Source organism: Dromaius novaehollandiae, chromosome Z (assembly GCF_036370855.1).
Source record: "Dromaius novaehollandiae isolate bDroNov1 chromosome Z, bDroNov1.hap1, whole genome shotgun sequence".
Lineage (NCBI taxonomy): Eukaryota > Metazoa > Chordata > Aves > Casuariiformes > Dromaiidae > Dromaius > Dromaius novaehollandiae.
The window spans coordinates 69,491,325-69,504,366 of NC_088132.1; the positions used below are offsets into that span (position 1 = coordinate 69,491,325).

General features: G+C 38.0%; 1 protein-coding gene across 5 annotated transcripts in view; it reads left to right on the plus strand.

Annotated features, from left to right (window-relative positions):
* LOC135323489 (FYN-binding protein 1-like) overlaps positions 1-13,042 on the plus strand; it is a 73,226-nt gene that overhangs the window by 14,460 nt on the left and 45,724 nt on the right. For 2 of the 5 annotated variants that reach the window (XM_064501442.1, XM_064501446.1), the window contains exon 2: positions 9,793-10,936. In XM_064501442.1, coding sequence (XP_064357512.1) covers positions 9,793-10,936 — 1,144 coding nt within the window. Of the gene's footprint in view, positions 1-3,779; positions 3,961-5,960; positions 6,213-9,792; positions 10,937-13,042 lie in introns of those variants that run through there. The other 3 variants (XM_064501445.1, XM_064501443.1, XM_064501444.1) reach the window with 3 other exon arrangements.

Sequence of the window (13,042 nt, forward strand, 5' to 3'; positions counted from 1 at the left end):
ATATCTGAATATAAGTTTTGCATTCAGAGAAGAATTGCCTAAGATTCGGGACAACAGTTTACTACTGTGGTCAAGTCACAAAAAGCAAACTTCTGGGTTTTTTGTGTGTAAGACTGTTTTGTACTGTAGGTGCCTTTCATCAGCTTTAGATGTTTGCTGTGTGGACTATGCTTTCTCAGGAGTGATCTAATACACTTCATACATCCACGTAGAAAACCAGGAGCTTAATATTTATACATGTGGTATGCACAATGACTGTGACACTCTGGAGTGCGCTGGGTTTTCCTTAGTGACAGAAATGTGTCCTTTACCAAGCATAGTTGGGGTCGGGAGATTGTCATCATTTTTTGCCTTTCTTGAATTTGCAAATCCTACCTTCCTCTAGTATAAAGAAATCTAAATAGTGAAAATATTTCTGTACCCTATATTCAGAAAAAAAGCATAACCGTTGAATATTATTACTATATTTATAAGATTTTAAAGGTTGAATTATGACAATTTAAAAGAGAAACAGCATTGAATTGAGGAGCTTTCAGAGGACCTGTCCAGAAATAATAACTACAAAGCATTTCAGAAAAAGAATATCATGCGCATAGCCCAGTTGTAGCTATGTATGTGAGAGTGCATATAGACATGAGAGAATTCTGTTAATTCCCTCATGACTGCATCAAACTTTCAGAAATACTAAAAACACTTTGAAATGGTAGCCTAATGGAAATGCAACAGCACATTTTTCAGGAAATCTATCCGTGTCTGCAGGCACAAAGATAACATAGCCTATCCCTACAGGAAATGTTAGTTTTCATAGTGGACTGTAGTAATCGCAGGCAGAAGCTCATGCCAATGTTCAGCAATATCAAGTTTCTACTTAAAATCAGGTATTTTCCAAAATGATTCTGTAACAAGATAACTATTGCGGCTACCTGTCATAGAAGTTAGGTAGATGGCACCTTTTCCCTGAATTGCTGTCTTCAAGGAGTGGCAAAGCAACTCTAAGCAGGTAAATTAACTCTTTCTCTTTGTCCTGTCCTTTGAAGAGGTGGGAATACTTGAAATGCTATACCCCTGAGTGGAATGAAACCAGAGAGACTATAGCTCGCTGAGTGCAAATACATATAAATAGATTATCAATTGAAAAATACATCATTTCTGCTTCTGCTCCTACTCTACCACTAGGAGGCAAAAGTACTATGGCAGTGAGAAGAGGAAGAGACAGGAAGAGAAGCTTAAGAGAAAAACTGTGCTAAAATGGATTTTCTCTTGCTTGAGGACTCCATATGTTTGCATGTATTGTATATTACACACAGCAACACTCTTCTGGTATAGAAAGGGGACTGTCAAACTTGCTTTAATGCACCTGTCCAATGGTGCTTTCCCATGTACTTTTTTTTATATATATGCTTTAGGTATTACCTGCCCCATCCAATCATTTCTGTATTTTTCTTCCCCCACCCTTATTCACCACTAATTCTTTTATGCTGTCTTGCCTGTTTTGGGATCATTCAGTAGATCGGGGTCAGTGAAATGAATCAGATTTAATATAACATGGAAAGAAAAAGTTTTCTGTTTTTTTCTTTCTTTTTTATCTGCATCATTTCAGTCCTCCAGTTTATGCCACCTCACTGCGCAATACCAGTATGGCTGTGGAGGAAACAAGAGCCTAACTATATTCTTCAGTTAGGATTGAATTTCAAAGCCAAAGGTGTTCAGATGGAACTACCTGGCATCTCAGACTGTTTCAGATCACAGGACAGTATCAGTCCATGCAAGATCCCTTAAAAAGATGGACTAGCACTTATTGCAGTGTAAGTCAGTGAGGCCATTTTCCCCCTTTTTTCTTTCCTCTATTTTTGACAGATTTAATCCTGAAGCAGTTACTTTTCCCCAAGGTATGTGGAAATAGAATGCTGAATAAATGGCCTGATACAAAAAGAACCCAAAACCTAAGGCTGCAGTGATAAATGTTGCACGTGGGAATACTAGCAAACCATTGTTATGCTGGGATTTAGATGCCTTTTTTGATCTATGCAGAGTCTGGAATGGCATCATTACACACAAGAAGGCATTATCATTGTTGATATGTTGTGCTGGAATATATAATCTTGTGTTTTTTGTTTTTCTGTGAAGAATGCCAAAAAGAAAAATAGCTAGAGGCTGTTTCCATGCTCGCAGGTCTTGGCTTTACAGTATTAATTCCTTCAGATTCTTTATTCTTCTAAAAATAGCTAATTCTCCAAATTACTCACTAACATCCTCCACAGAACTAAGTGGAAAAAACAGAGCATCTGGGAAGTTGTACCTGCAAGCGTAAAATGGAGCATATGGTAGACATTACAAATGGGCAACTTTCAGAACAGTTTCACAGTATAAACTGTTATTTCCATTGTGTTTGCTGAGATTTATATTCTCAGCAGCATTCTCCCAATTAGGGATATATTTATTTCTGTGCACTGGATGAAAGAGAAGACAAGAACTGTCTAGCATTCAGAGTTGCAAAAAGCAGTTCTTTCTTTGATCCTTGCATGATTTGCCTAGTGCTGATACTGTGTGCAAACTCTTGCAGCAGTGTTTTACCAGTGCAAAATGATTATAGTTTTAGCTAGCACTGTAAAACAGTGGCCGACACTGCCAACTAAAACAGCAATAGTCACAAAGTCTAATTTCTCCTTAAGATTAATGATAAATACTTCATTCTTAGTGTTGTTTATTTCCACAGAAAATATTATTTTAAAAATGAAATATGGTGTATTGCAGAATAAATAGCATAAAGAATTCTAATCAGAACTGAATTTGTCCCACTGAGAGAAAAATGGCCCTGTATAACAAAACAAATAATTATCATTGGCAAGAGGAAAATATAAAGCATGTGGAAGTGTTTTTTAACTAAAATAAGCTTCACCCAACACTCTAATAAGCTTCTGAACTAAGGCAGAAGCTTTGGAAAAGTAATTTGGAAGTATCGAGCATTTTCAATGCTTTATTTTGACATCTAAAAACCTTCAAATAAAAGCTAAGCAAGTTATGTAAAAGGAGAGAAAGTGATAAACAATGAGAAAGGGTCAAAAAACCTTGATGAAGCTCAAGGATGCAAAACTCTTCTTCTGCAACATCATCCCCATGCAGAGCTCCAGCAACTTAAATGAGCTGTATTTAGTAGAGGGTTCCGCCTTTGTGGTTTGGATTTATGTGCAGCTCAGTTGCAGGTTTAAAGCTCCTTGTGAAACTTATTTTCGCAATGTTGATTTTTTCCTATTCTGTATCATCCTTACAGTCTTTGATTTGCATAATGTACTCAGAGGCAAAAAGGTATAAGAAACGTACAATCATTGTTTCAAAAAAAAAAAAAAAAAAAACCTCCATAAAGCAAAAACTTTTAAAAATTGGCCAGCAGAATGTCTTGTGATCCTAATAGCAATTGCATGAGCAAACAAACACGTTAGATGATCCCTTTAGCTGATAAATGGGTATGCATGTTGTGATTCTTGGCAGTAGCAGGGAACTAGACTTGATGACCCAAGAGTTCAGCTCCTGTCTTTATGCTTGGAATAACCACCAGCATTTCACTAGCCCTTATTCTGCAAAGATGCAAGCTTGTATGCACCACTGTATCTTCACAAGACTCTACGATACAGGGCAAATGTGAAGCTGGAGCTCACTTTGCTTTTAGATATGACATGGTGAATATTGCTGATGGCAGCAGCCAAGCAGCCTGAACACATTTTAGTTCCCTTTTCTCCCACCACTTCTTGCCTAATATCCTGAGAACAGTTTTCTTTACTGATCATGGTAATGAAACCCACAAGCGGCATTCTGATGCAAACCCTTGCTGGGAAATGGAGCTCTTAGCAAACAGATCAGGCTGTTAAGGTGATAAACTACTGGATGTCTCATTGGGAGAGTCTGTTTTTTTCCACCTTTATCGAAATATTGGAGAGCTTTGAGGAATCCAGGTAAACTTTTGTACGTATTTGTCTTAGAAATAAAATACAAAATTCCAGGAGAAGCTAATAGTCAGTCTAAGGTATTACATATAACCTCATATATGTGGAAATTTTAATTGTAGATTTTACTTGCAATTAGTTGTAGAGCTCAAAAGATGATAACATATGGCAATGCAAAGTTGACAAAATGACAAAATTCTCTCTCAGAATAGTATGTTCGATTCCCTGAAATTTTACTAAGAGCAGTCCTAATTTAAGCAATCCTTGGATTTCAAAGAATAACAGAAATAGTGTCACCAGAGGGAACTTCTAGTGTTTCCTTTTGTATTATTTGTGGCTGGTTCATTGGTGGGTGGGGTATTTTTTAATTTACTCTGGATTGAGAGATGAACTTAAGTATGTATTCTGTTTGTAAAGGGTCATGGGAGTTATTTTTCTTTCCAGCCAATACTCAGAATGGTACTCAATGGCTAAAAACCGCACAAAATTTCCTTTAAAATCATGTAGGATGTTGAATTTCTAGAAATAACGGTAGGAACTTTTGAGTAGCAGAAACTCAAGCTTTTCTTGCTTCAGAACTCAGATGTTACATTATCTTTAGCAGAATAACTAGAGTAAAATGAAAGATGTTCTTAGGGCAGTCACTGTACATGCTGTGCATGTGAGTAGGGTTCTGAGTGAAGAGGCATCTGTCTGCCTTATTCCTTGGCAGACTTGCTAGGAAATTTACAGTAGTCTGAAATCTGTTGATTAGTGTATGAAAAAAAAAAAGACCAAACATTAAATATTGTGAAACTGTGCTTCTGCTAAGCCAAGTTAATATAAAATTATCAAAATCCTTTTTCAGAAGGGATATTAGTTAACCTGTTTCTACTGGGCAGAAGGTCTCGGTGGAAAACAGAAGCTCCCAGGCTTCAGTTGCTGAAGGATGTGTTGCCGATAGTAGGTAGTTTTTCTGGTTTTGACATAGGCAAGTACTAGAAACAAGGAGGGAAAGGAAAGTAAGAATTTGTGCTGAAGTTATCAGGACGTAAGATGGAGAGATGATCATGCGTGGATAGATGCTTTGGCCTGGTACATTGGCTGTGACAAAAATAGTTTGGGATCAGGCTGGGATGTCATCTGACTGTCCTCAGCCTGACCTGGAGAGGATGAACTATATTGTCCTGTCATGTTGCTGCAATATGATGTAGTTGATCTTACGGTAAAAGATGCAAAAAAAAAAAGCAGTGACAGGAGAGGCAAAACAGAGGTGTAAAGGACTATACAAAGGAAAAGATAAAGCCTGAAGAGTGATCAGACTGGAGTACCAAGCACTACCTTGTCTAATTTTGACAATCGCATATCCTCACAAATACGCTTCTTTCATCTTACTGGTATTGGAGATATGTTTGCAAAGACATTCTCAGGACAAAATAGAACCTGTTCGTCTTTCTTCAGGGAATCCTTTAGAGTTCTGCCCATCTTCTCCATCCCTGAAGTCTGCCTTTTAAAAGATCCCAGAGTGCAGAGGGTGGAATAGCCTGTTTCTTCATTATTTAGTATTTGATGAGGGCTCATTTCTCTTGTGTATCAACCATTGTATCAGCAAGTCTTTTTCTTTGGGCAGATGCTGTCTTTCTGTCTTCTTTTCATACTTCTACCTACGTTCATAGGTAGAGTATTGCAACATCTGAGCTCCACTTTCCAAAAGCTGAAAGCACACTCAGAGGGAGTCTTCTTTAACGAGTGATTATAACTAGACTAAAGGAGAAGAAAAGCAACTTGGAAATTATTTATCTCTTCTGGAAACAGAAAAGTGTTGCATAATAATAATTCTGAAGTCTCTCTGTCTGGAAAAGGAAACAGTCAAGCAATAATTTGTCATGAATTCAAAAAGGTACTAGTATCTTCTGCAAGCAGCTGAACTCCCTCAAATCCATTAATGTCAACAGAAGCTAAATAAGGCTTCTATGTTGCAAAATAATTTTCAGATCTGTTTTTTTCTAACTTTCAATTGTAGTTTTCCTTGACTTTTCTTTACAGTTCCTTATTTGTCTTGTCCTTGGCTTAGAGCACAGTTCCTTCAGTGATTACCAGCTGCTGTGGAGCTTTTGCTGTCATAGAATTCATGAGCGTACACACTTTTCTCCTGAAAATTTTAGCTTTTTAATCTTTCTTTCAGTAGTTTCCAGCAAGCTCATCAAGATCTGTTTTCTTAACAAGATTCTGAGTTTTTAAAAGGACTGTATAGACTCTATCATGTGAGAATAGAAAGGAAAAAGTTTACAGGTGAGAAGCAAAAAGATTTTTTTTCCTTTATAAATCAGGTCTGCATGTATTATTACAATTGTACATTTCTTGTACAGTCAACAGTTACATGTCTTTCACTTGCTTAAACTTTTGCTTAATATTTGCTTAAACATTTGCTTAAAGGAGTGCATGCATACATGTCTGCTGTTCCTTTGATTGATCTAGTGTTGCTATTTGTTTGAAGGGGATGCAAAATGTGTGTGAAGTTGATGTGAAATGATCTTTTCACTATACTGAGACTGGAAAGTAAATAATGAGAGTATATTTATGGCTTTTTTTTTTTTTTTTCCTAATCGGGCTGCTAGTAGGGACTGAAATATTCACAGTAAATTCAGGAAAAATAGAGTTGGTACCCTTATTTCTTGTGTTCTCTTTATACTGTGCTTCTATGCAAAAATGTGCACCTATACTGAAAATAAAGGAGAACTGCAATTGTTTACACTGAAGTTTTAATTAAGATCTAGTCCTGGAAGAATTATGTACAACTGTATCCTGGTATCTGTGTGGGGCCTTGTTAAAGGCAATGAGTGGCTGAGAAAAGGGCTGTGTAGAAAAATCTCCCAGCTGAATTTATGGCTTGAGAATGAAAAACTGGGTATTGTTCTAGATTCGAGCAAACACATTCAAATAATGCAACCATCTCCTCTCAAAAGAAATATTTTGCACTTTGTGTGCTGCTTCCAGTTCAGAACAGGAGCTGAAAGGCCAAAATATTTTGCTTTGAGTTTCCCAATAGACTGCAAACAGGAAGTTCAGAAAATAACCCAACCGGTTATTGCATGAGACGCTTCGGTCCAACAGGCACTTCACCTTTAGGTGGGAAGGGTAGGGGTTAACTTAATCTAACTTCATAATCTTTTCAAGTTCCCATTTCATGAACTACAACCTCTTATATGTGCTAATAGAATAGGTAACTGCCATCCCTCCTGGGAAAGGAAACAAAGTGTGGGGATTATTCTGTGAGCAGAGCCGTGAATACAAGATCCTCTTTTTCCCAGTTCCCCATCTGTCTACCCGGCCAGTCAGGTAGGGCATTGGAATCCACCCTATGGTTCCTAATATAAAGCAAGCCTATTAAAAGAGGAAGTGATGACATACATCAAAGGGAAACAGAAAGATTTCACAGATTTTCCTGCTCTCTTCTTAGATTGTTATCCGTACTACTTACTACTCACTGTAAGTAAATGAGAGAGGATACGTTGTTGATTGTAAGCCTTGCACATCCCCACTAGTTACGCTCTTTACTCTTGAAAGAACTTGTACCTTTGTATGGCTTGGGAAAGGTTTGGGGTCTGTTCACAGTACTGGGAAAAAGATTCCTTAAAAGAATACACTGACTTCAGTAGGCCTTAGAGAAAGTAAACTGTCTTGATATGGCAAAAGTGAATTGTTTAATGCGTTTGAAAGCATGTATTGATGTAATTGGTGTTGCTGTTACAAAAATATAGAAGACTGCTCAGAAACCACAGGTCATAACAAGAAAAGTTTTCTTCAAAGCCATATTTCCAGCTTCCACTAGGACTATTTGGTGAATGTCTCTTGTCCAGAAGGTTCACATTACTGTAGTTTAACAGAGTAAATTTTCTTAAATTTCAGCAACAGAGCAACAAAACAAGCAACAAAAAAATCCATTTATTCCTATAGCTTATGAAATGAATGTGTCCAAGCAGCTGATCAGATTGTCACTTACAAGTCCTGAAGACTTTAAGCACTAAGGGAAAGTTTTAATATCTCTGATGGTTTAGATTTTGTTACAGAAGTTATTAAAAAAAAAAAAAAAAAAGTGCATTAGCATGAGTCAAGCGAGATCAGAGCCAGAAAGCTTTGTTTTTCTTTCTGGCACTGCTTAACTCTCTGCTCAGGTGGGTAAAAGCAGTGCTTTTTGAAGTGTTATGCAGGAAATCTTGAATGATTGATGATACATATATGTATGTCTGCAGTATACGTGTGTGTGTGCACCAACCAGCAGTAGATAGCTTAACCCTGATAATCTCTATAGTAAACGTTAACTTCCTCCCTTCCCTACATGAGCAAAAAAGATAACAATTTGGTGCTCCAGGGAGAGGTTTCATGTATATCAATCTAGCACTTGTTTTGGCTGCCTTTATTACAAGTAACTTTGTAGTACAATACAGAGTTTGGAATGACTGAATTTGCTGGTGGTACTGAAAGAATAGCAAATTAAAAAAAAAAAAAGACAACATAAAAGTCAGAGGTAAAACTATTCTTACATGACAGATTGTACCACATTACATGAACTATCAAACAAAAGGCAAAAGAGCTGACAGCTCCAATTCAGAGGCTCATGTGAATGAAGTTAAAATTGGTATATGACTGAACGCGCAGCGTCGCTGACCTTGTGCCCTGCACTACCAAATGAAGACACAGTTCCTCCTTCTGTTTCCTAAAATTTTTGTTCAGCCCATTACTTATGTAGTGAAAGTCCTTTGCTTTTAAACAAATGATTCAACGCTCTTACTAGTTAAATCATCCCTGCTTTATACCACCAAACTTAAACTTAACCCCCAGACCCAGCAGAGATCCTACTTAACCCGAGTTGTGAACCCTGTATGTCAGCATACTTGCTGATAGCCTGGCTGCGGCTAGCTGCTGGGAAAGCAGTCCTGCTGCTGAGGGACCTCAGAACCCACAGGTGGCCCCGGCCCGGCCCAGTGCAGCCTGTTCCCTTCTCTTGGCCCTGATCCTTCATTGCACTTTGAAGTAATTGCACCAAACGTTAACTATATTGAGCATTTGCTCTCTGTTTATATTAAAGACTGATCTTGAAAGGTATTGAATAGAGCTGACCAAATAAAAAATTTTAAAATGAAGCTTTTACCCCCTTAGAATTTTTCATCTTTTTTCTCTTTTTACCCAAGTTTTTTTGACAGTATCTGGGTTTATTGATTGTCTTTTCTTCCTGCTTTACACCATGTATTTTCATTTTCTGTCTATCCATACACTGCTTTCAGATTCAAAATGGAGAAGAGAAACAAGGACAAAAGAGGGGGAGGTGGGGAAGAGGAGGGAAGAAAACTGCTGAGAAGGGAAGGGAAAACTGAGCCCCCTCCCAAACCAGAAGACTTTCTGCTTTCACAAAGGAACTTTCAGTTCTCCAGAGAGCTGGCAGAAATAACAGTAGTCTGGTACATAATCCAGTTTTCAGCCCACTCTATGCTTCTCAACTCAGAAGTCTCATATATTTTTAAGGATACCTTATTTTTAAAGTAGTAGCTATTTTTAATATATTTGACAGGTGTCAGTTCCCAATTCCACAAATAAACAGATAGTATACACAAAAGGAGCTGAATGACCACCCTCTAAAAGCAGTACCTGCACTGAGAAATTTAAAAGATTGTATAACCACAGCAAGGATATAACAAAAATACTCTTTTAGCTTCTTCAGCCCTACAGGAAGATGTGCTACAATATCTCTGCAGCCAATCAGTAGTACTGTGAGCCTCAGACCAGGAAACCCTTTAAAGTACAGTATGTGTGAACACTGCAACTGAGACTTTCTCATTGCTGCTGTTTCTTTTTTTCTTCTCTATGATCATAGGATGGCAAGGCAGATGTGAAGGCACTCATGGCGAAATTTAACGCAGGTAACAGCCCCACAGAGGATGTTTCTGGAAACAGCCGACCCTTTAAAGTCCCAGGACAACCCATCCATTCAGGATTACAGGCAAGGAAAGCGGCACTTGAGAAATTTGCAAGTCAAGGAAATGCAGCTTCTCCTTCAGGACCCAGTACCTTTCACAAGCCTGTTCATTCTAAGCCTCCTCTGGGGGTCAAGCCTGTAGTTGATGATAAAACAGAAAAGGATCCTAAGCCCCCATATTTGAAACCAGTGGCTCAAAGGTTTGGGGTTCAGCTTCAGGCAACTAACAGAGAAAATGATGCAAAAGCTGGATGTCCTAAGACCCCCAGCAAATCCAGTGACTTGGCAAAAGAAGAGCCAAGGCCTCTGTATCCAAAACCTCCAGGGAAGTTCCTTAATTCTGTTCCTCAAGAGAAAGAAAAAAAGCCTTTGGGACCCAAACCAAATTTGAATTCTGCATCACAAGAGAGTGAGCCAACAGTATTTTCAAAAGTAGCTGGAGTTAAGGAAAAGTTCACTGCTGCAACACAAGAAAATGAGCCCAAAACTCCTTTCTCTAAACCACCTCTGGCACAGAAACCTTCTGTAAACCATGAAGTCTCCCATAATGAAGACACTTTTAACAGAAATGCTTTTCTGCACAAAGGACTGTCAGGCCCAAGACCAAAAATAAACTCACTTATAGCAGCAAAGGAAACAGATGAAGATAGTAACAACGCTGCAGAAGCTGCAGGCAGTCATTTTTCAAATATGGCTCTGAAACCTACTGGCAATTGGTCCGGCTCATCTCAAGTCATCCCCAAAAATGTGGAGGAAAAGCCTGAAGAAAAGGGAGTGGGTGCAGCCAAGAATATCTTTCTCAACAGGATCAGTCAGGAACAATCTGGTTCATCTCCCTCCAAGTTCCTTAAGACAAACACTGCGTTTGCTGCAGGAAGGTTATCGGGTGGGTCACAAGAAAAAGAGGATGGAGACAAGAACTTGGCAACCCCTAAGCGGAAGGCTTTGCCGCCGTTGTTCACACTGGGCCAGCCCCCACAGAAGCCCAGCAGACCCCCAAATGTGGACCTGGAAAGGTTCAGGAAGAACAGCACAAGAGACAGTAAGTCTTCTCTGTTGTTTTCTTGGGAATTTGGTTTTTTTACCCATTTAGTACTGTATTCATTTAAGGTGAAATCCTCTCTTCTATCCAGAAATAACACATGATCTGTAGGTCAGACAAATCCCCTTTAAAGCTGTAACCTATGCTTGTGTCTCTTCTGCACTGGAAAGAAATTAAAATCATATTCTCCCTCCCACAACAATATAGAGTGTAGGAGGAATGGTTTCTTTATTTTGTTTGTTTTTTATTGAAAAGTAATTAAATGTGGCTCTATCAAGCAGTTTAAGTATTTCTCAGACATTTAAGTTCTGACTTCCTATAAATGAGGTGTTGATATACTGAGTCCTGTTCTCAAAAGTAACTTCCTGGGCACAGCTTGATGGCTATCTAAATGATATACTACAACCTGCAGCAACCACACCTTTTTTTTTTTTTTTTTTTTTTTTTTTTTTTGCTTTTGACAATGATTAACCACGATGTGAGCCTATAAAATGCTACATTTTAAAATATGTCTAGAAAGTTGAACGCTACACAAAGCTACAGAATCAAATGTTCCACATGCTCCACATGGAGTTGCTTGGATTTTAAAATCAGAGCTCAATCCAGATTCTATAAACAGCTTGTGCACTTAGTGTTTCTGTGAGATTTGCATGGTTTCAGCAGTTTGTACCAGCTGAGGCTCTGCCTCACTCTTTTTATGAAGAAGCAAGCCTCTGAACTTTCTGATGGTTGTAATCCAGGCATGAATGTTAAGGCTTGTGACTAGGTTTATATAAAAATTGAGATTTTGTGTGTGAGAGAGATGAGAGATTCTTTATAACATTTGAAATATTTGGGAGTATTTACTTCCTTGTACAAAATCTCCTTACAGTAACACATATTTCTGTGAACAAAAGAACTTGCTGTGGCTGCACTCCTTCAAAGAGTTCTGCTTCAAAACATGCCTTTCACCACATAAGATCAGTTGCAACAACTATATAAATTGTTTCTGGGGTACTCAAAAAGATGTCACTGAAAATCTGAGGCCATAATTTAAGAATGTAATTTCCTGCAGTTATAACCAGAAATTTGGTGTCACCTCCTAAAAGAAGAGATGAGTTTTTCAAAGGTTCTCAACGTCCTTAATTTTCCTATAAACCACATGCGTTTAAAACTTTTGGGTTAAGGTTCCCCCCTCCTCCACAAAGTATTTTAAGCATTCTTTGGCAATTTTAAAATCAGCTACCCTTATCTCTAACTGGAATGGGTGCTTCCAGTAGCCACACTTCTATTACAGGCTTTATAGTAGTTGAAAGAAGCTTTCTCTCTTTTCTTACAGTGTCAGGCCCTGGGAACAATGATTACATGAGAAACTTAGTCACATTTTTAGATCAAAGTTCTAAGTTATATAGGTCTAGAGGAAAGCTGTTCTTGATCTGAGTGCATCTTAGAGAAACAAGGACCAAAAAAAATTATTATTGTGTTAAATTCTTTTTTTTTGTAATGCATTGAGCTGAGGAGCTATTTCATCTAAAGCAGAAAATATATTCAGTCCTCACTTCTTTTTGTAGCTCAAGTCATTTTAACCATCCTTAAGTCCTGCAACAAATTGTGCCAGATGATACATAGAGGTAAATAATTTCTGACAATGAAGGATGTTTCACACTCCCTTCCATGGTCTACTTTAAGAATCTCTCTTAAATGTAATTAAACAGATCAGACTCAGACTCTTAAATTTTCAATATAGTCAATGGATGAGGGAGATGCCCCGTGATGTGATTCAGAGTGTATAAGTTAGATGGAGTTGACAACAGATGCTCTGAATAACCCCAACCTATTCATACGCAATAAATACTTCAGGTACATTAATGTAGTTTAATTTATATGAAATTTGTCCCTGTGCTTTGCTTATTTAGAATATAACATTGCATGGGTTTCTATACTTTATAGTGCACCAACGAATGGCCTTCTGGAGAAAGAAGACATTAAAAGGGATTATGACCAGATAAAAAGGCTCGGAGCTGAGTCTCTCTAAAGACAAAATGCCACACTAAAAACTCAGAGTATGTGTGCAGCTTTATATTCTGTTACCTGCTACTTAAAAATTAACAGCATATCACTAACTTA